Source organism: Papio anubis, chromosome 1, assembly GCF_008728515.1.
Source record: "Papio anubis isolate 15944 chromosome 1, Panubis1.0, whole genome shotgun sequence".
Classification (NCBI taxonomy): domain Eukaryota; kingdom Metazoa; phylum Chordata; class Mammalia; order Primates; family Cercopithecidae; genus Papio; species Papio anubis.
Genome location: NC_044976.1, coordinates 49,536,909 through 49,562,472, shown reverse-complemented (window position 1 = coordinate 49,562,472; position 25,564 = coordinate 49,536,909). Strand labels below are relative to the sequence as shown.

Here is a 25,564-nt window from a genome sequence, read left to right as displayed (position 1 = left end):
CTTGGAGAGATCATATGGATATTATTACGAACTGAATGTATGTGTCAGCTCAAAATTCATACACTGAAATCTTAACCCCCAGTGTGATGATATTAGGAGTTGGAGCCTTTGGGAAGTAATTAAGACATGAGGACTTGGACTCTCATGAATGGAATTCGTGCCTTTATAAGAAGAGATGTGAAAGTGTGCTCTTACTCTCCCTGCTCCCTGCCATATGGAGACACAGCAAGAAAAAGGCCATCTTCAAACCAGGAAGAGGGTCTTCACCAGAACCGGATCTTTCAGCTCTTGATCTTGGACTTCTCAGCCTCCAAAACTGAGGGAATTAAATGTTGTTTAAGCCACCCAATCTATGTTATTTTTGCTATAGCAGCCTGAAATGAATAAGACAGGTATTAAACTGGGTCTCTTGGGGTATGGTGGCACATGTTTGCAGTCCTAGCTACTCAGGAGGCTGAGGTGGAAGGATCCCTTGAGTCCATGAGTTCAAGGTTACAGTGACCTATGATTGTGCCACTGCACAATCTCAAAAGAAAAGCCAAAAGTCAAAAGACCACATGCTACACGACTCTATTTATATAACATTCTGGAAATGATAAAATTATAGAGATGGGCAACAGATTACTGGTTGCCAGGAGCTAGGGAAAGGGAGGAAGAGAGTGAGTATAAAGAGTACCAGGGACTGGGTGCAGTGGCTCACTCTCAATCCCAGTGCTCTGGGAGGCTGAAGAGGATCGCTTGAGGCCAGGAGTTTGAGACCCCATCTTTACAAAAAATTTAAAAATTTTGCTGTGTGGCCAGGCACAGTGGCTCACACCTATAATCCCAGCACTTTGGGAGGCTGAGGCAGGCGGATCGACTGAGGTCAGGAGTTTGAGACCAGCCTGGCCAACATGGTGAAACCCCGCCTCTACTAAAAATGCAAAAATTAGCCAGGTGTGGTGGTAGGCTCCTGTAATCCCAGCTACTCGAGAGGCTGAGGCAAGAGAATCACTTGAACTGGGAAAGCAGTTGTTGCAGTGAGCCAAGATCGTGCCACTGCACTCAAGCCTGGGTGACAGAGCCAGACTCTATCTCAAAAAAAAAAAAAAAAAGCAAACAAAACAAAATCAACATTCCAATTTAAAAAGTGGGTAAAAGACTGAAACAAGCAGGTCATATATACAAATATATTCAGCTAGCCAACAAGCTCACCGTCTTTAGTCATCAGGGAAATATAAATTAAAAGTGATTTTATTTTATTTTAATTTAATTTTTTGAGACGAAGTCTTGCTCTGTCACCCAGGCTGGAGTGCATCGGCGTAGTCTCTGCTCGCTGCAACCTCTGCCTCCCAAATTCAAGCAATTCTCCTGCCTCAGCCTCCCAAGTAGCTGGGATTACAGGTAAGCACCACCACACTCAGATAATTTTGTTTTGTTTTGTTTTGTTTTCAGTAGAGATGGGAGTTTGCCATACCAGCCAGGCTGATCTTGAATTCCTGACCTCAGGTGATCTGCCCACCTCGGCCTCCCAAAGTGCAGGGATTACAGGAGTGAGCCACTGTGCCTGGCCTAAAAGCGCATTTAAATGCCATTTTATACCCAATAAAATAGCTAAAATTAAAAACACTAATGACAACACCATTTGTTGGCAAGTACATGGAACAACTGAAACTCTCACTTATTGCTGGTAGGAGTGAAATAAGTTATAATCACTTTGGAAACCTGCTCAGCAGTTTCTTATAAAGTTACATATATGTCACCCCAAGCCTTGACAATTCCATGTTCAGGTACTTTCCCATGAAAAATCAAAGTATAGGCTGGGTATGGTGGCTCACGCTTGTAATTTCAGCACTTCGGGAGGCCAAGGCGGGCAGATCACTGGAGGTCAAGAGTTCTAGTCCATTCTGGCCAACATGGTGAAACCTGATCTTTACTAAAAATACAAAAAATTAGCTGGGCGTGGTGGCATGCACCTGTAGTCCCAGCTACTTGGGAGGCTGAGGCAGGAGAATCGCTTGAACCCGGGAGGTGGAGGTTGCAGTGAGCTGAGATCATGCAACTACATTCCAGCCTGGGTGACTGAGTAAAACTCTGTCTCAAAAAATAAAAAAAGAAAGAAAGAAAGAAAAATGGCCCAGGCGCCATGGCTCACGCCTGTAATCCCATCACTTTGAGAGGCCAAGGGAAGCAGATCACGAGGTCAGGAGATTGAGACCATCCTGGCTAACACAGTGAAACCCTGTCTCTACTAAAAATACAAAAAATTAGCCGGGCGCAGTGGCGGGTGCCTGTAGTCCCAGCTACTGAGGAGGCTGAGGCAGGAAAATGGCGTGAACCCGGGAGCTTGCAGTGAGCTGAGGTCAGGTCAATGCACTCCAGCCTGGGCGACAGAGCGAGGCTCTGTCTCAATACAAAATAATAATAATAATAAAAGAAATGAAAATATATGTTCACTAAAAGTATGTGGTTGTTTAGAGTAGCCTTATTTATAGTAGTCAAAAACTAAAAACAACCCAATATCCATCAACAAGAGAATGCATAAAATGTTCTTATAATGAACTACCACTTATCAATAGAAAGAACAAAGTTCTAACACACACAATAACATGGGTGAACCCCAAAACTTTTATTAAGTGAGAGTAGTCAGACAGAAAAGATATAATTTAATTTATATGTAATTTTGGAACAGATAAAAATTAAGCATTGTCAGAAATCAGAAAGTTGCTGGGTGCAGTGGCTCATGCCTGTAATCCCAGCACTTTGGGAGGCCGAGGCGGGTGGATCACCTGAGGTTAGGTCGTCGAGACCAGCCTGGCCAACATGGTGAAACCCCGTCTCTATTAAAAATACAAAATTAGCTGGGTTTGGTGACATGTGTCTGTAGTCCTAGCTACTCTGGAGGCTGAGGCAGGAGAATCGCTTGAACCCAGGAGGCGGAAGTTGCAGTGAGCTGAGATGGTGCCACTGCACTCCAGCCTGGGCGACAAGAGAGAAACTCCATCTCAAAAAAAAACAGACAAAAAATCAGAAAGCTGATACCTGGGATGGGTAGAGGAATTGACTGGAAAGGAGACAAGAGAGAATTTTCTTAGATGATAAAAATGTTCTGTAGTTTGTTTTAGGTGTTGGTTGAATGTATACACAGTTGTCAATGTTCATTAAGTGGAGTATCTAAATTCTTTGCATTCTATTATAGGTAATTAATCTCAAAATATTTTAAAAATTGTATCAATAAAATATTTTTAAAATCACATTAATTTCACTTTAGTGGCATTCTTCTACAAAATCCATAACCCAAGTTATAAATAATGAAAAAAAATTAAACAAACCCCAATTAAGGGACATTTTACAAACATGACCAGCACTCCTCAAAACTGTAAAGGTCCGATAAAACAAGAAAGATGGAGATACAGTCACAGAGCAGAGGAAATTAAAGAGACAAAGGCAATGTAGGATCCTGGATTAGGTCCTGAAATAGCAAAAGTACACTCATGTAGAAGCTGGTGAAATCTAAATAACATCTGTAGTTTAGTTAATAATAATGTACCAGTGTTGGTTTCTTAGTTTTGACAAATGTACTATGATAACTTAAGATTTTAGCACTGGAGGAAAACTGGGTGAAGGGTATAGGAAAATTTTATATTATCTTTATGACTTCTCTATAAATCATAGATTATTCTAAAATTAAAAGTTTACTTAAAATCATTTCACAAAAGCACAAGTATATAAATATTTCAGTAATAGGAGTTGGGTGCAGTGGCTCACACCTGTAATCAGCACATTGGGAGACTGAGGCAGGAGGCTCACTTGAGCCCAGGAGTTCGAGATTAGCCTGGGCAACACAGCAAGACTCTATCTCTACAATTTTTTTTTTTAAAAGTGGACATAGTGGTGTATATCTATAGCTCCAGCTACTCAGGAGGCTGAGGTGGGAGGATCCTTTGAGTCCAGGAGTTCAAGATTACAGTGACCTGTGATTGTGCCACTGCACTCCAGCCTAGGCAACAGAGCAAGACCTTGTCTCAAAAAAATTCCAGTAATAAAAACTAACAATGTAATCATAGAACCAGTTAACTCCGGTTAAACTTTGTCAGTAGCAATTGTAACAAAATAATGAGTTTCTCAGTTGCAGTGGGCTCAGGTTGCAAGTCACACTTGAGCATACCTAGATGAACCAATCATGCCTGATATGTGACCCAGAGGTGATTAGAATGGAAAGTTTACCACGTGCAGAATCTAAGTAACTTGAGTTGAGGAACAGGGGCCCAATTAAGAAGTGAAGGGGTGCCCTATTTTTGTTTTTTGATTTTAGAGCTGAGGTCTCGCTATGTTGTCCAGGCTGGTCTTGAACTCCTGAGCTCAAGCGATCCACCCACCTCAGCATCCCAAAGTGCTGGGATTACAAGTATGAGCCACTGCATCTAGCTCCTGTTTTGCTGAAGTACAAATTTAAAACCCGAGGACCTGGCACTTCCTCTTTGGGACCCAATCAGATCAAGCCTTGTTGCATTTTTCTATCTCCTTCATAGTTACTGTCTGCCTTTCAGATCTGCTGCCAGCCCCAGCTTAGTGTGGCATATTTGAGCATTGCCTTCTAACTCCTTGCCCAGTCAACCTTGCAATGAAGCTTTTTTTTTTCTCAAAAGCTGGTGCCATAGTATTGGCTTCTATGCATGTCAGACAGAATGCCCATAGATTGGTAACAAAATAAGATGTACAAGGCTTCTATAAAGTTAATTATAAGCTAGTCATGGTGACTCATTCCTATAATCCAGCACTATGCCCCCTTTATAACTTAGGATAGGTTCACAAGGCCCTTCAAGAATATAGAAATAAAGTATTGCCTCCTCCTGGAAGACTTAGTCTTACTAAAAACTTAAAACTAAAAACCCTACTGCTATTAAACTTCAAGGGAATCACTACCTGGATATATGTCCAGGATTAAGCCTGTCTCTTATAAGTCCTCACAAGCCTAAGAGGAGGATACCAGACTGATGTTTGTAACCCCCTAAAGGACTGAAAACTATTATTTCACAAATGCATAAATAGATAATGTGATGCCATGGGTGGGCATAGGAGCATTAATTTTTCTCTTCCTTCTAATTTCTTTTCTTGTTTAACGTCCTAGTAAAGTTTATACTTTCTAGATTCCACATAAAGATGATGCTGGCACAAGGCTTCCAACCCATCCCATCTTTTGACCTGGAAAATAAAAACACCTTACTGTTGGGCCCCTTGGATAAGGTATCCAGAGATTTTTACTCCTCCAATGCTAGGCAGGGCCTATACCCATAAAACGAGCAAGAAGCAGTTACAGAAGATGGGCCTCTGCCCTTCCACAGGCCCTTTAAGATTAAGGAAGAGTAATCTCTGAGGTGGGATGAGGTTAGGAAACTGGCAGGACTTGTTTTCTGGTCACAATACTACTGACCAAAACAGGATCTTGTCCAGACAGAATAAAGTGAAGAAACCCATAGGAACCAGCAGATGGTGACAAAAGCCATCCCTAGCTGCCTTCATTGCTCATTAACATAAGATACTACGACCAGTGCCATGGCAGTGACCCAGAAGTTATCACCACTTTCCATGGCGATGACTCAGATATTAGTGCCCCTTTCCTAGAAAGTTCTAAGTAATCCATTCTTCCATTTGCATTGATCCATCCCTTAATTTGCATGTAATTGAATGTGGGTTTACTGAGTATAATCACAGTTGATAAGAGCCCATAGGTTGCTGTCTCTGGATGTGCTGCCTATGAATTAGCCCTGCTCTGCAAAGAGCAGTAATGTTCAACAAAAGTTTGCTGTCCAACACCACCAGTTTGCCCTTGAATTCTTTCCTGGCTTCCTCCTAGGCTAAGCCCCAGTTTTGAGGCGGCTGCCCTGCAACAAAAACACACCTTAAGAATAGTGCAAAGAGGCCAGGTACAGAGGCTCATGCCTATAATTCCAGCACTTTGGAAAGCCGAGGTGGGCGGATCACTTGAGGTCAGGAGTTCAAGACCAGGCTGACCAACATGGCAAAACCCCATCTCCACTAAAAATACAAAAATTAGCAGGGCATGGTGGCGGGCACCTATAATCCCAGCTACTCCAGAAGCTGAGGCAGGAGAATCATGTGAACTCTGGAGGCTGGAGTGCAGTTACCTGGGCAACAGAGTGAGATCCGTCTCAAAAAAAAAAAAAAAAGAAAAGAAAAGGAAAGAAAAATTGACTGGACTTGGTGGCTCACACCTGTAAGTAATCCCAGGACTTTGGGATGCCAAGGCAGGTGGATCACCTGAGGTCAGGAGTTCCAGACCAGCCTGGCCAACATGGTGAAACTCTGTCTCAACTAAAAATACAAAAATTAGCTGGGCGTGGTGGCGGGAGCCTGTAATCCCAGATACTTGGGAGGCTGAAGCAGAAGAATTGCATGAACCCAGGAGGTGGAGGTTGCAGTGAGCCAAGATCACACTACTGCATTCCAGCCTGGGAGAAAAGAGTGAAACTCCGTCTCAGAAAAAAAAAAAAAAGTGCAAAGAGCAGTAAAAAAATGGATGAAAACGTTTAAATTTACGTAAGTGAAAGAGGATTAGATATCCCAAATAAATAACTCTTTCAAAGTTTCATAATAAACAGGCAAATAATCTAATAATAAAAGATAACAAACATTTTACATAAGAGGAAACCAAAATGGCCAATACACTTTTGTTTTTTTTTTTCGAGACAGGCTCTTGCTATGTTGGTTAGGCTGGTCTCGAACTCCTGAGCTCAAGGGATCTGCCCGCCTCTGCCTCCCAAAGCGCTAGGATTATAGATGTGAACCACCGCGCCTAGCCCCGATGTACTTTCGAACTTTTGAAAAGACAATCATCTCATTTATTAGCAGAAAAATACAAATTCAAACTGCAGTGAAATACCAAGAGATACAAGCCATGGGCTGGGAAAAAATATTTGCAAAGGACATGTCCGATAAAGGATTATTGCTCTTTTTATATATATATATAATGTGTGTGTGTATATATATATGTGTGTGTGTGTATGTGTATAAAATATATATTTTAAACTTGTTATATATAAGTTCTTTATAACTTAAATATACTTACGTTCTTTAAAATTCAGCAATAAGAAAATGAATAACCCAATTAAAAATAAATGAAAGATCTGAACAGCTGTCTCATCAAAGAATATATACAGATAGCAAATAAGCACATGAAAAGAGGTTCAACATCACATGTTACGAGGGAATTGCAAATTAAAATGAGATACCACTACACATCTATTAGAATGGTGAAACTCCAAAACACTGACAACAACAAATGCTGGTGAGAATGTGGAGCAACGGGAACTCTCATACATTGCAGGTGGAAATGCAGACTGATATAGTTTGGGAGAAAAAGAAAAATTGGCATTTTCTTATAAACTACACACATTTGTACCATAAGATCCATAATTGTGTTCCCTGGTATTTATGCAAATAAGTTGAAAATTTACGTTTATACAAAACCTCCACACATATGTTTATAGTAACTTTATTCATAATTGCCAAAACTTGGAAAAAACGAAAATGTCCTTCCACAGGTGAGTGGATAAATAAACTATGGCATACCCACACAATGGAATATTATTCCGTGCTAAAAAGAAATAGGCTAGGCTATAGTTTCAATGTTTGCCCTTCCAAAACTCATGTTGAAACTTCATCCACAATGTGGCAGTATTCAGAAGGTGGGGCCTTTAAGAAGTGATTGGGTCATAAATAGATTAATCCATTAATGGTTTAATGGATTAATAGATTAATGGGTTATCCCAGGAGTGAGACTAGTGGCTTTCTAAGAAGTCAAGAGACTCGAACTAGCACATTCAGCCCCTTCACCATGTGATGCCCTATGCCACCTCAGGACTTTGCAGAAATCCTACCAGCAAGAAGGCTCTCACCAGATGTGCCCCTCCTTGACCTTAGACTTCCAAACTCCAGACTGTAAGAAATACATTTCATTTTTTACAAATTACCCAGTTTCAGGTATTCTGGTATAAGCAACAGAAAACAGACTAAGACAGGCCATCGAGCCATGAAAATACATGGAGAAAGCTTAAATGCACATTGCTAAGTGAAAGCAGCCAATATGAAAAGACTACGTACTGTGTGATTCCAACTACATGACAAATGTGCCTATTCTAGGAAAGGCAAAAACTATGGAAACACTAAAAGGATCAGGGGTTGCCAGGGGTTAGAGTAGAGGGAGGGATAAATCAGAGAAGCACAGAGGACTTTTAGGATAATGGAACTATTCTGTATGATACTAATAAAGACATGATTGTACATTTGTCAAAACCCATAGACTACATAATATCAAAAGTGAACATTATTGTAACCTATGAATTTTGGATTATTATGTATCAATGTGGGTTCATCAATGGTAGCATATGCACCTCTCTGGTGCAGGATGTGGATAGCTGGGGAGGCTGTGCCTGTGGAGGGGGGAAAGAATACAGAGGGACTCTGCACTTTCTGCTCAATTTTGCTGTGAATATACAATGGCTTGAAAAAAATTAGGTATGAAGACTACAGATACCATTACACATCCATTAGATTGTCAAAAATGTAGAAGCCTGAAAATGTCAAGATTGTTGAAAATATGAAGTAATCTGTGCACTTACATATGTTTTGGGGGAACGTATATTGACACAGCTACTTTGGAAAACAATTTGAGATTATCTAATAAGGTTGAATATACACTGACCCCATAATGCAGCAATTCTACTCTTAAGTGTAGCCCCTATAAAGATTTCATAGAGGAACAACTTAAAACAACCCCAAACTTAATGTAAATCACAGAAAAGTTGGTATTTTCACACAATGGAATACCAAATAACAGTAAAAGCAATGACCTATGGCTATGTACATCAACTGGATGAATCTCAGAAATGCAATACTGCACAAAAAAGGAAAGATTAGATATGGAGTTCAAAACACATGAAATTTAATAATATATTATTCTGTAACATTTATGGCAAAACTATAGGGAAAAGTAAGGAAATAATTAACTGCAATTACAGGATAGTGGTTCCTTTAGTGGAGGGTGGGAGTTGGAGGTGTGACAGATATATAACACTCAGAATATCTCAAAGGTACTGGTAATATTCTATTTTTATTCTGGGTAGTGAGTACAAAAAATCCATGTATTATTTAAATTGCCTGTGTATGTGTGTATGTGTATATATATTGTTCTGCATGTATGTCATATTTCACAATAAAGTTTTTGTTAGAAATCAATCTCTAGTTTTTTATTATATTAAACCTATTTTTGTTATCATTTTATCCTCCTGCCCCATAGAAGTCTGCCTGTAGTAGAAGAGGAAGAAGCCAATACAGAGGCAGGAATTAATAAAAAGAGGGACGATATGAAAGAGTTCTTTCATACTGGAATTGCCTGGCTGAGGTGGACACTACCTTATTCTTTTTATACTACTTTTTTTCTTATTGTAGTTTGAATGAGGTCCCTGTCACTGAATATCAAGGATCCTGAATAACAGCCTTAAGAAAGAAGGAAACTTTGTCATTTGCGACAACCTGGATGAACCTGGAGGACATCACATTAAGTGAAAGAAACCAGGCACAGAAAGACAAATACCCTATGATTTCACTCCTATGTGGAATCGAAAAAAGTTGAACTCGTAGAAGCAGACAGTAGAATGGTGGGCTAGGGTGGCAGGGTACCAGGGACTAGGGGTGGCAGGGTGACAGAGGAGATGTCGGTCAAAGGATACAAAATTTCAGTTAGTTAGGAGGAATAGATTCAAGGAATCTATTGTACAACATGGTGATTATAGTTAATAATGTATTGTAGTGTTGAAAATCACTAAGAGAGTAGATTTTAAGTGTTCTCACCACAAAAAAATGACAAGTATTTGAGGTAACACACGTGTTAATTAACATGATTTAGCCATTCCACAAAGTACACATATTTCAAAACATCATGTTGTACATGATAAATATATGCAATGTTTATCAATTAAAAAATAAATAATTAAAAAGAATCCTGAATAATATTTTGTGTTTACTTGTGCATTATTTCTCTCTCCCACTACACGAAAAATTTCATAAAAGCAGGGGCTACTATCTCCCTTGTTCACCTCCAAATTCCCAGTGGCCTAATACAATGCCTGACATATAAGCACTTCTTACATATTTGTTGAATGAATAATAAACAACCTAATTAAAATTGCATTCATGACACTTGTAGTTGTCTATTTGTGTCTATACATCGTTAAGTATGGTGGTATTACTATATCATTAGTACTTAGCAAAATGCCTAGTACATGATGAGTACTGAATAAATTAATACTAAATGCATACGCAGAAACAATTTTTCTCTGCAGTGCAATCTCTATTGCAAACTGTCCTTCATTCGAAAGTCAGAGGAAATAACCTTTAGAATTAATTCGATGTTTACATCCACCTGCTTAAAATCTTCCAGTAAAAATAATAGTAGAATTGTACGGTGCTCACTACAGGATCAGGCACTATTCTGAGTGCTTTTTCACATAATAATTCCTTTAATCCCACAACAACTCTATGGAAGTGATATTATCTTTATTTTGCAGATGAGGAAACTGAGACACAGAGAAGTTAAGTAACTTGCCTAACATTATACAGCTATTGGTGGTACAGCCAGAATTGAAATCTGTAATCTGGCTCTACAGACAATGCTCTTGACCATATTCCTATAATCCTTCAGTGGTTCTGTGCAGCCTAAGGGGTAAAATCCAAAATCCTTAGGATGCAAATGAAGCTCATCGCAATCTCATCCCCAGCGTCTTTTTCCACCACTCTCATCTGAATCCTAGGCTTCAAACATTATAACACTTTCATTGAATATATTGCTTCCTTTCATAGCCACAAGCCTTTGAACATGAGACTTCCTTTGTTCTCTTTCTTCCTGACAAACTTCTCTTCATTTCTTAAAACCCAGTTGGAAATGTCTTCTCTGTGAAGCCTTCCTCAATTCAGCCTCTTTTGTCTGCACTTCTTCAGCTTTGTGAGCTCTTATCATATGATGTTGTACTTATTTAGTTTATATATTTTTCTTCTCTACTGATTTTGAGCTCATCTAGGGCTGGGTTCATATCTTATTTGTTTATATAGCCTCAGTGGCAAAACTAGTGCTGACGTATATAAAGTACTCAACAAAAGTGTCTGTTTTTGAGACAGGGTCTTGCTCTGTCACCCAGGCTGGAGTGCAGTGGCGCCGTCATAGCTCACCGCAACTTCAAACTCCTGTACTTAAAGGATCCTCCTGCCTCAGCCTCCTGAACAACCAGGACTACAGGCGTGAGCCACTACATCCAACTACTTTTTTATTTTTAAAATTTTTATGGAGATGGGGTCTCGCTATGTTGCGTGGGCTGGTTTCCAGTTCCTGGGCTCAAGCAATCCTCCTGCCTTGGCCTCCCAAAGTTCTGGGATTACAGGCGTGAGCTGCCACAGCCAGCCAACAAATGTTTGATAAATCAATGAACACCGAGTACAACTTGAGTTGAATACTCAAGATATATAGTGAAACTTTGACAATCTATCAGTTTGTCACTATTTATCTATCTACAAAACAAACACTGTTTTGCTTAGCTATTATCGTTTTAGTCTCTGCCTTTTTTACCTTTGTTCATTTAGCATTGTGTTGACATTTACCATATCACACAAAGTTAATTAGGCGTCTGCCTTTCTCACTTGTACTACACATATACCTTGAAGGTAGGTGCCATATCTTACTATCTCCAATAAAGGGGTCCAGAGGAGCTTGGAATATAGTAAAGGCTTAGTACATCCTTGTCAAAGTGAATTTAATTTCAATTAGCTGGTATGGTTAGGCTATCTGAGTATCTCTTATCTCCAGATCGTTTTCCTTTGAAAGCCTGGTAATTTTGCTTTCAGTTTTTCTTATGCCATTTATCTTTATCCCTATAGCAATCCCAGTATGTGGAATGTAGGTTGTTGGGCTAGAGATATGAAGAAACAATCGTAGAAGGTGATACATTTTCGTTTAGCTTTTCAGTTTTCCTATAGTATAAACTCTAACTAGTTTTCCCTCAAATTAAGAAATAACACAGGATTCTCTGTCCTTCAGATTTTAAGACAGCAATGCTAATAACATGGTATCAAAAGAAATTATTTGAAAAGATTGCTATAAAATATTACACCCTACCTGTAATTGGAATCTCCCAGTATGAAAATTTCGAGAAATAAAAACACAGTGAGAATGAGATTTAATCTTTGCTGTTGATGGTCTTTGCCTGCATCTCTCATCAATTGCTTTAAATTTGGAATTTTGAAATATTTCTCTGAAAAATATTTTATAAAGAATATTATTAAACCTGAACTAGATTATAAAACAATTAAAATCATTATTTCCATTATTTATACATAAAGCTTTAAAATCAGAATAAATACATTATAGCATATTTATTTTTAAAAGCACAAGTCAATTTACATACTCCCTACTCATATGTTAGATTTCATTAAATCTATTTTATTCATAGAATATAAATTAAACCACTTATTTTATTCATGAAATGTAAATTAAGCTATGTATGCAGGGTTATTATTTTCAGTTTGAATATTAGCCAGGAGTCTTTGATATATTTCTTTCTGGTTGTGAGAAAATTAGTTGACTTTAGTGTTAATTAGCTTTTTCGTAAAATTATCCTTAATGGTGAAGAAAATTAGATAAAATGCAACTCATTGGTCAATTTTGGTATTTAATCATATTTCTGGCAAAAAGTAAGAGGGGCTGGTGCGGTGGCTTATGCCTGTAATCCCAGCACTTTGGGAGGTCAAGGCAGGTGGATCACTTGAGGTCAAGCGTTCAAGACCAGCCTGGCCAACATGATGAAACCCTGTCTCCACTAAAAACACACACACAAAAATTAGCTGGGCATGTAGCACATGCCTGTAATCCCAGCTACTAGGGTGGCTGAGGCAGCAGAGTTGCTTGAACTCAGGAGGTAGAGGTTGCAGTAAGCCTAGATTGCACCACTGCACTCCAGCCTGGGTGACAGGGTGAGACCCTGCCTCAAAATAAATAAATAAATAAATAAGAGGAAGAAAACTGAATTGACTCACAATGGAAGAGTACCTGTAATCTTTTCTTATCCATGCAACCACAAAATAAGTGAGAGAGAGTTAAAGAAAAGAAAGCAGCAAGTAAAATCTCAGATTATCAAAGACAGTTAAGTATAAGGGAATGCATTTTCAAACAGTCATTCTCAACTTAAGGATTTAAAGAACAGTGGAATATTTTTCAGCATTGAAAAGAAAGAAATGAACTATTAAGGGAGGAAAAGACATGGAGGAAACTTAAATGTGTATTTCTAAAGTAGAAGAGGTCAATCTTAAAAGCTACTACTATGTGATTCCAACTATATGACGTTCTAGGAAAGGCAAAACTATGGAGACAGTAAAAGGATCACTGGTTGCCAGGAGTTAGGTGGAGGGAGGGATGAATAGATGGACCACAAAGGATTTTCAGGGCAGTGAAATACTCTGTATGATACTATAATGGTGGATACATTGCCATTAACATTCATCGAAACCCACAGAATATACAATACCAAGAGTGAACCCTAATGTAAACTATAAGATATGGGTGACAGTGATGTGTCAATATAGATTCATCAATTGTAAAGTCCTCCCAATAACAGTAACGCTCATTGCCATTTCTTCTTTCAGAAGTACTAGAATATTTCCAAATTAATTCAAGATATATTATGTTAATGAGGCATTAACAATTAGAATTCACTTATTCATTGAATTCAATTCTCAACAAATATTTATTGAGTATTTACTATGTGCCAGACATTATGCTGGGTGTTGTATATATAGTGGTAAGAGGAAAAAGAACAGCCCCTGCCCTCATGGAACTTTCATTGCTTCCCTCTAGCTTAAATACTAGAAAAGAAGACAGACATTAATAACGTAATCACAAGAAAATGAAAAATTACAACAGTGGAAATTGCTGTCAAGGAAAGCTACCTGGTGTTGTGGATGTAACTAAGGGAATTAACCTGGTTAGAGAGGTCAGGGAAGGCTTTATTATTAAGGAAGGGATGATTTAACTGGGCATCTGAAGAAAAAGCAGTAGTTATTAGGTAGAATGTGGTGGAAGAGGGGACATGTAAAAGTAAGTATATTCTAGACAGAGAGAATATCATACACAAAGACCTACTGGTCAGATTAGGACAATGTAACAGAAACACAGAAAGCAAGAGGGGAAATGAGAGATGAGATTGGGGAATATGTGCAGGGGTAGACCATGTAAGCCCTTAAAAGTTTTATCTTTATCTCAAAGGCAATGAAAAGTCCTTTAAAATATAGTGAGAGGCCGGGCGCGGTGGCTCAAGCCTGTAATCCCAGCACTTTGGGAGGCCGAGGCGGGTGGATCACGAGGTCAGGAGATCGAAACCATCCTGGCTAACATGGTGAAACCCCGTCTCTACTAAAAATACAAAAAAATAGCCGGGCGAGGTGGCGGGCGCCTGTAGTCCCAGCTACTCGGAGGCTGAGGCGGGAGAATGGCGTGAACCCAGGAGGCGGAGCTTGCAGTGAGCCGAGATTGCGCCACTGCACTCCAGCCTGGGCGACACAGCGAGACTCCGTCTCAAAAAAAAAAAAAAAAAAAATATATATATATATATATAGTGAGCATGGGGTAGAAGGGTAGGTTGGGCTGGGCGCAGTGGTTCACGCTTGTAATCCCAGCACTTTGGGAGGCCGAGGAGGGCGGGTCTCCTAAGGTCAGGAGTTCGAGGCCAACCTGGCCAACATAGCAAAACCCTGTCTCTGCTAAAAATACAAAAATTAGCTGGATGTGGTGGCATGAACCTGTAGTACCAGCTATTCAGGAGGCTGTGGTAGGAGAATTGCTTGAACCTGGGAGACAGAGGTTGTAGTGAGCCAAGATCGCGCCACTGTACTCCAGCCTGGTAACAGATCAAGACTCCCTTTCAAAAAAAACAAAAAACAAAAAAGGGTAGGGTGACTTGATCAGATCAGAGTGAGACTCCATTCAAAAAAAAAAAAGGGGGGGTAGGGTGACTTGATCAGATCAGAGCGAGACTCCGTTCCAAAAAAAAAAAGGGTAGGGTGACTTGATCAGATTTGCCCTTGGAGAATATCTGGTAGAAGTGCGGAGAAAAGATTAAATGAGTATGATACTGAAGGTAGGAGTCAATTATAACTCCTTTTGCAGTAGTCTCTGTGGGGGATAATGAGAACTTGGATAGGATGGTGGCAGTGGTAAAGGAGATAAACGAATAGATACGAGCAATATACGAAGTAAAGTAAGCAGAATTTAGTGATAGTTCAAGTTTAGTGGGAGTGGGGAGATTCAAGAATGTCTTTCATTTTTATCACCAGCCCCCTAAATTGCTCCTCCCTTTCATCATCTCCTTGTCTCAGTAAATGGCTGAGCTTAACTGAGCTGAGTAAAGTATAAACTACGTATCTGCTTACGGTAAAAAGTTATGTGTCAGCATTAACTCTGCCATTTTCATCCAATCTGTCAACAAGATCTGCTGACTCTACCTGCAAAACCTATCCCAGATCCAACTCCATCTTTTCATCTCCTTTACTTCCATGTTAGTGCAAGACACTGTGAACTCTCATCCGGACTTGGCAATAGTCTCCTGACTTGTCTCTCTGCTTTCACTCTTGCTCCATTAAAATTTAGGCTTCATAGAGACATATTTTAAAAATATCTTTAAAAGTGTAAATCAGAACTCTCGTACATTTATGGTGGGAGAGTATATACACTTCGGAAAAGTTTGGCAGTTTCTAATAAAGCGAATCACATGATCCAACAATTCTCGTTTTAGGTATTTACTTAAGAAAAGTGAAAGTACGTATACAAAAGATTTATACAAGAATGTTTATGGCAGCCATTTTCCTAAGAGCTAAAAACAAAATGACCCCAATGTCCATTAACAAAAGAATAGATAAACCAAGGTATAGTCATAAGATGGAATATTACTCAATAAAACAGTGAACTATGGATAGATACATGCAATATAAATGAATCTAAAATATATTATTATTTTGAGACAGAGTCTTGCTCTGTTGCCCAGGCTCGAGTGCAGTGGCACAATCTCGGCTCACTGCCACCTCTGCCATCTGGGTTCAAGTGATTCTCCTGCCTCAGCCTCCCAAGTAGTTGGGATTACAGGCATGCGCCACCATACCTGATTAATTTTTGTATTTTTAGTAGAGACCAGGTTTCACCGTTCACTGGTCTCCAACTCCTGACCTCAAGAGATCTGCCCACCTCAGCCTCCCAAAGTGCTGGGATTGCAGACATGAGCCACTGTGCCCGGCCTCAAAAATATTATGAGTGAAAAAAACAGACATAAAAAGTCCATATGATCCAAGAATAGGCAAAATTAATCTGTGGTGATAGAAACCTGGATAATTCTTGCCTCTGAGGTAGGAGGTCAGGAGTCATGCCTGGTAAGGAGCATGAGGGAACTTTCTAGGGCAATGAAAAGCTCTATATCTTGATAGAGTGGTGGTTACACAGGTGTATATTTGTTGAAACTGATAGCTGTACATTTCAAATCTATGCAGTTTCTTGTATGTAAACTACCCCTCAATTTTAAACAGTTACTAAAAAGTAAATCAGCTATAGGATAGTCTTTATTTACTTATTTATTTTTGAGACAGAGTCTCACTGTGTCACCCAGGCTGGAGTGCAGTGGTGCGATCTTGGTTCACTGCAATCTCTGCCTTCAGGGTTCAAGCAATTCTCGTAGCTCAGCCTCCCGGGTAGCTGGGGTTACAGGCACGCACCACCACACCCGGCTAATTTTTGTGTTTTTAGTAGAGACAAAGTTTTGCCATGATGGCCAGGCTGGTCTTGAACTCTTAGCCTCAAGTGATCCATCTGCCTTGGACGCCCAAAGTGCTGGGATTACAGGCATGAGTCACCGCACCTGGCCTAGAATAGTCTTTAAAATGGAGATAATATTACTTCTACCTCATGGGGTTAAGTCTGAACGAGATAATGTATGAAGCACTTGTAACTGTGCCTATGTAGAAAGCAGTCAGTGTTAGCTATTATGATGACAGTGCTATTCTCCTTGTTTAGAAACTGCCAATGGCACAAATAAACTTCATATTCTAGCCTACAAATTCTTAAGTGATCTGGCCCTTACATGTCTCTTCAATCTCATGATTGTTTCCCTTTCTCACTGCAGATTATTCACATTGGCCTTCTTTCTGTTTGTTAAACATGTCAAGACCATTCCTTAGGGTCTTTGTATTTGCTCTGCTTTCAGTTTAGACAGCTCTTGCACAAAGTCTTCATATGTCTGGTTCCTTCTAACTCAGATCTTAGATTAAATACAACCTACCTTAGTACACACATATCCTGACTACTTTATTTATTCATTATCTGTCCCCTGCTAGTGGCATTGCAAATCTATGAAACAGAAACTTGTTTAACTTGTTCACAGTTGTATCCTCAATACCTAGAACAATGGCAAGCACCTAATAAATATTTGTTGAAAGAATGAATAAGTGAATAATTTCTCGGTTTCTGACTTCTGAATGTAGATGGGTAGTGTGTATTCATTTGAAGCAGGGAGCACCGGGAGACTATGTGGGAAGATTATGTTACAATTTATATATTTTAAACATTAGACAATGCAAACACTGAATTTATGTATGTATGTATGTATATATGTATGTATTTATTTTTGAGACGGAGTTTCACTCTTTTCACCCCGGCTGGAGTGTAATGGCACGATCTCGGCTCACTGCAACCTCTACCTCCTGGGTTCAAGCGATTCTCCTGTCTTTGACTCCTGACCAGCTGGGACTACAGGTGTGTGCCACTACATCTGGCTAATTTTTTTATCGTTAGTAGAGACAGGGCTTCACCATTTTGGCCAGGCTAGTCTCAAACTCCTGACCCCAGGTGATCCACCCACCTTGGCCTCCCAAAGTGCTGGGATTACAGGCGTGAGCCACCGCACCCGGCCTGAAATGATTAAATAATTAGAAACATCAAGTTTTACAGTTGAAAGGATTAAGGTGTCAAATGATCTTTTTTCTGTTTCTGGCAAAAGACTACTTTCAGACCATACCAGGGCATTTAGTCAGCTTTTTTCTGAAATATCTCCTAAAGAAAAAGTTTCTTTCCTTTTCTGTAATGTTTTCAATCTCTAAAATTGGGAGTCAATTTAAAAAAACATTTTCACCTTCGCTTACAATCAAACCCATGTCTTCTAGAAAATAAAGGCTCGGCGCGATGGCTCACGCCTGTAATCCCAGCACTTTGGGAGGCTCAGGCAGGCGGATCATCTGAGGTCAGGAGTTCGAGACCAGCCTGGCCAACATGGTGAAACTCCGTCTCTACTAAAAATACAAAAATAGATGGGCATGGTGTAGTGAGCCTGTAATCCCAGCTACTCAGGAGGCTGAGACAGGAGAATCCCTTGAACCCAGGAGGTAGAGTTTGCAGTGAGCCAAGATCGTGACACTGCACTCCAGCCTGGGCGACAGAGCAAGACTCTGTCTCAAGAAAAGGGGGAAAAAAAGAAAAAGAAAAAGTAGATCTTGTTATCCTTTAAAATTTTAATGCATGAACATTCCTATTACCAGTACTTCTTTTTTCAGGCTACTTAAAAAATGTAAAGCCTTCTATCCCCAACCAAAGGGTCTATAACCAAATCCCAAACTACACAATCAATACTGTCATAGTTATTTAAGTTTACTACCATTTGAAAAAGTCCTTTATTGGATTTTTAAAAGAAAAAAAGGTTAAAGAAATATTCGAATAAACCTTACCTTCGTTTGCAAATCAGGAACCACAAAGCTGATGCCAAAGCAAAGAAACCAATTCCCAAAGTAACCGCACCAGCAGCCAGAAAATAGGTTAAGTAATTAAAAAAACCTATACAAATAAATTACAAAAGATTATTTCACACGTGTATTTTTATTCTCTAGGTAAAATTAAATGATATACTTCAAATGATATAGCACGTTGTGGTGTTAAGACATTAACTAGGAGATTGGGAGATGGGAATTCTAGTCCTGTGCAATTCTAATAAACTCCACGACCCTGGACTGGAGAATTACACAGGGCTTCCTGATGATTATGGCCCACGGCACATTTCTTTGATGATGCCAGTATTTGAAACCTAGGTTTCGTTTGTGTTTGTACAGCTGCCACCACCTTGTTATCTGTTTTTCTTCCTTCTCAGTCTAGCTTTTTTTTTTCTCCAGTATCATTACTGGCAGCCCTCCAACATAAGACTTTTTAAGATTTTCATTTTAAGATTTGTGTTATCAATCTCTATAAGGAGGCAGATAAGGGTAATAAAGTAACAAATATTAAGATCTTAGAAATCTTTATAAGTTTTATCTAAAAGGTAAAATGAGGATGGGCGTGGCGGCTCATGCCTGTAATCTCAATACTTTGGGAGGCTGAGGCGGAAGGATCTTAAAGCCAGGAGTTGGATACAAGTCCGGCCATAGAGTGAAATACCATCTCTACAAAAAATTAAAAAACAGTTAACCAGGGGTCGAGCGCCGTGGTTCACGTCTGTAATCCCAGCACTTTAGGAGGCTGAGACCGGCAGAGCACCTGAGGTCAGGAGTTTGAGACCAGCCTGGCCAACATGGTGAAACTCCGTCTCTACTAAAAATACAGAATTAGCCAGGTGTGATGGCACCCGCCTGTCAGTCCCAGCTACTTGGGAGGCTGAGGCGGGAGGATTGCTTGAGCCCAGGAATTTGAGGTTACAGTGAACTAAAATTGCCCCACGGTACTCTAGCCTGGGCAACAAAGCAAAACCTCTCAAAAAAAAAAAAAAAAGCTAAATGAAAGTAATATAAAGTAAAAGTATATCGCCAATTTTATAATTGGAAAAGCCTATAGGAATTATATGGTATTACCCTTCATTTTAAGGATGGCAAAACTGAGGTCCACGAAAGAAAAGTTATAAACTAAGGTTATGCAGCAAATTAAAGCCAGACCTCTGTTTGTTTGTTTGTTTTCCTATTATCTTATCCCTGCTACAAATTATCATAATTCTGGTATGTATTAAAAATAGGAATGAAGAAGGCATGGAGTAATTATAGGTTGGTCAAGTCTTGATTAAGATTCTGAAATCTGCATAAAGTAAACCGTAGAAAGCTTTCAAAAAGTGAAAGACGGAAAGAAAGATTTCTGTTTTTGTTTTTTGTTTGTTTGTTTGTTTTGAGCAAGACGCTCTGTCACCCAGGCTGGAGTACAGTGGTGAGATCTCGGCTCACTGCAACCTCCGACTCCCGGGTTCAAGCGGTTCTCCTGCCTCACCCTCCCAAGTAGCTGGGACTACAGGTGCACACCACCATGCCTGGCTAATTTTTGTATTTTTAGCAGACATGGGGTTTTACTGTGTTGGCCAGGCTGGTCTCTAACTCCTGACCTGAAGTGATTCACCCGTCTTGGCCTCGCACAGTGCTGGGATTACAGGAGTAAGCCATCGCGCCTAGCTGAGAAAGAAAACTTTCTTAGGAGGCTTTATAGAACTTGAACCTTAAGACAACTGAGGAGTATATTATTTTGGGAAAAGACTGAGTATAAAACTAATTGAAGATCTTTGTGTGAATGTATTATCAAGTTCCACTAAGAATATGACATGATAAAGTCTTTTGTCATTTCCATATTTTTATTGTTTCCTAAGTAATTTCCAGCTTCAAGATAGTGCCTGTCAAATCTTGGTTTTCTTTGAGATTAGAAATGTCTACATTCAGGAATTAATTAGTGGTACAAAAAGGTTATATAAGATTATTTCTGAAAGTGATACTTTTAATATAAAAACTCCAAACGCCCCAAATTGGGAAATCAATTAAATAAGTTATAATGATGCTATATATGAAAAATATATCTAACATTTACACTGCAAATATTATATGCCAGGCACTATTCAAAGTGCTTTATAAACATTAACTTATTTACTTCTCCAAATTCTATAAGTTAAATACTCTGATTTCTGCACTTTACAATGAGAAAACAGATGAGGCAAATTGAGGCTAAATAACTTTCCCAAAAGAATAGAACTGGTAAGTGGGGGAATAGTAGTAATTTAAATGTTGCTAAGGTACTTTATCATCTAGATTGGGTGAGGAATACAGGCAGTGAATATCTTTAGATTTTTTTTTAGAAAAACAGTTAAGTATAGATGTTAAAAGTTTAAGGGTAACCAAAGCAATCTACAGATTCAATACAATCCATATCAAAATAACAATGAAATTCTTCACAGAAACAGGAAAAAATTATAAAATGTGTATGAAACCACAAAACACCCTGAATAATTAAAGCAATCCTGAGGGGGAAAAAAAAAAAAAAGTTGGAGGTATCACACTATCTGACTTCAAAATATACTACAATGCTATAATAACCAAAACAGCATAGCATTGGCATAAAAAACAGAAACATAGGCCAATGGAATAGGATAGAGAACCCAGAAATAAATCTACATGTCTACAGCCAACTGATTTTTGCCAAAGTGCCAGGAACACTCACTGGGGAAAGAACAACCTCTTGCAGGGAAAACTGGCTCTCTATCTGCAGAAGACCCTTATCTCTCACCATATACAAACATCAACTCAAAATGGATTAAAGACTTAAATGTAAGAGCCCAAACTATAAAACAACTAGAAAAAATAATACGGGAAATGCTTCAGGACAATGGTTTGAGAAAAGGTTTTATGAATAAGACCTCCAAAGCACAGGTAACAGAAGCAAAAATAGATAAATGAGATTATATCAAACTAAAAAGCTTCTGCACAGCAAAGGAAACAATCAACAAAGCGAAGAGACAACCAGTAGAATGGCAGAAAATATTTGCAAACTATTAGTCTGACAAGGGATTAATATTTAAAATATACAAGGAACTCAACTCAGCATCAAAGAAATATAATCTGATTAAAAATGGGAAGATGATCTGAATAGACATTTCTCAAAAGATACACAAATGACCAACAGGTATATGAAAAAATGTTCAGCATCACTATCATCAGGGAAATGCAAATCAAAACCACAATGAGATATTATCTTACCCTGGTTAGAATGGCTATTATCAAAAAGACAAAAAATAACAAATGCTGGCAAGGATGCAGAGAAAGGGGAACCCTTATAGACTGTTGGTGAGAATGCAAAATAGTACAGCCATCATGAAAAACAATATGGAATTTTCTCAAAAACCTAAAAATAAAACTACCATATGATTCAGCAATTCCACTTCTGCATATATATTCAAAGGAAAGGAAAGGAAATCAGTATACCAAAGTGACATCTGTACCCCTGTATTTGTTGCAGCATTATTCACAATAGGCAAGATATGGAATCAACCTAGGTGTCCATCAATAAATGAATGAATAAAGAAAATGTGGTATATACACACAATGGAATATTATTCAGTCCTAAAAACAAATAAAACATTTGCAGCAACATGGATGGGACTGGAAGTCATAAGTGAAATAAGCCAGGAAAAGAAAGACAAAAATTGTAAATTCTCATTCATATGTAGGAGCTTAAAAAGGGGATCTCATGAGGAAGAGAGTAAAATGATGGTTACCAGAGACTGGGAAGGGAGTAGGGGAGGGGAGGATGACGAGAAGTTGGTTAATGGGTACAAACATACAGTTAGAAGGAATATGTTCTCTAATGTTTAAAGGCAGACCAGGGTGACAACAGTTAACAATAATGTATTATGTATTTCAAAATAGCTAGAAGAAAAGAATGGTAATATTCTAAATACAAAGATAAATGTGTGAGGTGAGGGATAGCCCAATAACACTGATTTGAGTATTACACATTGTACACATGTATCAAAATATCACACTGTACCCCATAAATGTGCAGAATTATGTCAATTAAAAAAAAAAAAACAACCAAAATTTTAAGAGTATCATAAAAGAGAATCTAAATGGCCGATAAACATGTAAAAATGTTATTAATCATTAAGGAAGTGAAAATTAAACCACAATGAGATACTATGACCACTATATACAGTGCCTAAAATGAAAAAGAGAATATGAAGTGCTGGCAAGGAGGCAGAGTAGCCTGAACTCTCATTCACTGGTGTTGAGAATGTAATTTGGTAAAATACTTTAAAAAATTGTTTATCCCTATTATGAAAGCTGAACACATGCATACTTACGATCCAGCAATTCAACTCTTAGACAAATACCCAACTGAGGAGCATACATGTGTTCCCAAAAACACGTACTAAAATATTTGTAGGAGCACTACTTGACATAGCCCACAAATTGGAAACTGTCTAAATGCCAATCAGTAGTTGAATGGATAAATTTAAAAGTTGAATTAATTAAAGAAAACAAAATATTTACTGCAATGAGAAAGAATAAACTACAACTATGCACAACAAAATGGATAAATTTTATAAACGTAATGTGGAGCAAAAGAAGGCAGACATAAAGTTCAAATACTGACATCGGGGAAATCTGGGATGTTGGTAATGTTCTGTTTCTTGATCTGGGTGTTGCTTCTATAGGTCTGTTGACTGAAACTTCATCAAACTTACCACTTATGACTTATCAAAAACTAGATCTATATGTGTCAGTATGAATAAAACTGAAAAAAAATATAAAAAGGCAAGTTCTATAAATGTATATTCAATGATTCCAACTATGTACTGATTTCACTTATGCACATTTAAAGAAAACACAAAATAATAGTATTTTTAACAATTAAATATTTAAAAAGTGTTAAAGTACACCAACTTTTAATGTTAGTTGTCTTTCATTGGGGAAAGTGATGGATGGCACTGTGAATAGAACACAAACTTAGACTTTATCTATAATATTTCATTGCTTTTTCTTTTTTTTAAACACTTTTTTAGACTCGCCAAGTGCAGTAGTGATAGGAGAAGAAAGAACTGAACAAGGAGTTCGATCTGCACCTGACTGTGCACAATCAATTAAGACTCACTACCTTCACAGCAGCCTTTATGGAGTGGTGGGTAAGTTGGGGGAGGGTCTCCCTATATTGCCCAGGCTGGTCTTGAACTCCTGGTCTCAAGTGATTCTCCCATCTCAGCTTCCTAAGTAGCTGAGATTACAGGCATGAGCCACCATGCCCGATATTTGATTTTTCTAAAAAAATTACAGATCTGGGCAAGGCACGGTGGTTCATTTTGGGAGGCTGAGGTGGGCGGACCATGAGGTCAGAAGATCGAAACCATCCTGGCCAACACGGTGAAACCCCATCTGTACTAAAAATACAAAAATTAGCTGAGTGTGGTGGCGTGTGCCTGTAATCCCAGCTACTCGGGAGGCGGAGGCAGGGGAATCGCTTGAACCAGGGAGTTGGAGGTTGCAGTGAGCTGAGATTGCACCACTGCATTATAGCCTGGCAACAGAGCAAGACTCTATCTAAAAAAAAAAATTACAGATCTGAAGCTTACATCAGCAAAAAAATGTTCATTTATGAGGAGATTACATGGGTGTTTACTATTCTTTTTCCTTTTCATTTTTCTGCTTTTCTCCAATATGTATTGGAGACAAGGCCTGACTTTATTGCCCAGGCTGGAATGCAGTGGCACAATCATTGCTCACTATAGCCTTGAACTCCTGGGGCTCAAGCGATCCTCTGATCCTCCCGCCTTGGCCTCCCAAGTAACTAGGACTACAGGCACATGCCACCATTCCTGGCTAATCTTTTAAATTTTTTTTAGAGACAGAGTCTCACTTTTTTTGCCAAGGCTGGTTTCCTTTTCTCAAATATTTAAAAACTATAGACATAATATAATCTCAATTTTGTTTAAAAAAAAAAGAGAGAGAGAGAGGGAGAGAGAGTTGAAAAACTATTTGTATAAAGAAAATAATCGACATTGATTATTCCTGGGGTAAGGGCTTATAGGTACAATTTTCACTCCAGACCTTTCTGTATATCAAATTTTCTACCACGAATATCTTAGAAAAATCCAAAAAAAATTCTTAGGCTTCATATATAATTCCTGACTCATCTATTCAGACATTACAAGTCTCCTTTTAGCACCTTCTATATTTTTATCACTGTGTTTATAGCCCACTTAACTTTCAGCTCTGAGAATCTCTGCCCTCCTACCTTTCCTCTCCTTAAAAATTCTCTATTAGGACAGAAAATAGGTGTGATTAGTACACCATTCCAGCCCCTGGTTTAAATGAATCATTTACCTCTCAGGGGAATTTCAATGAGATATAAAGAACATGAAAGTTTGCAAAACATTTTACTATGGGAAGGAAAAATTACATATTTGCTAATACCTTCAACAAGTCTTGCTTTCTGTCTAAATCAATTTGTAAAATGAGAAGGCTTGACTGTGCGATCACTAAGTTCTGCTCCTACTCTGAAGGTTTAGTCAATATATATCATAAAGTCATATTATATACAAAGATAGTATTTTTACTTTTTTTGACTCCACTCTTAAGTATCCTATCTAAAGTAATTCCCCACTTTCAATAGTTACTCTATTATATCACTCTGTTTCTTTGTCTTTAATAACAATCATTAATAATATTCTTTATTCATTGGTTTATTGTCTGTTGTCTGTCTTCT

The 25,564-nt window shown here is 38.6% G+C and overlaps 1 protein-coding gene across 3 annotated transcripts in view; it reads right to left on the bottom strand.

Annotated features, from left to right (window-relative positions):
- Positions 1-25,564, bottom strand: part of C1H1orf185 (chromosome 1 C1orf185 homolog) — a 62,200-nt gene that overhangs the window by 18,255 nt on the left and 18,381 nt on the right. For all 3 annotated transcript variants that reach the window (XM_009208420.4, XM_003891871.5, XM_009208437.3), the window contains exons 2-3: positions 18,802-18,907; positions 12,167-12,302 (exon numbers count right to left, since the gene is read on the bottom strand). In XM_009208420.4, the coding sequence (XP_009206684.1) occupies positions 12,167-12,302; positions 18,802-18,907 (242 nt within the window). The remainder of the gene's footprint in view (positions 1-12,166; positions 12,303-18,801; positions 18,908-25,564) is intronic.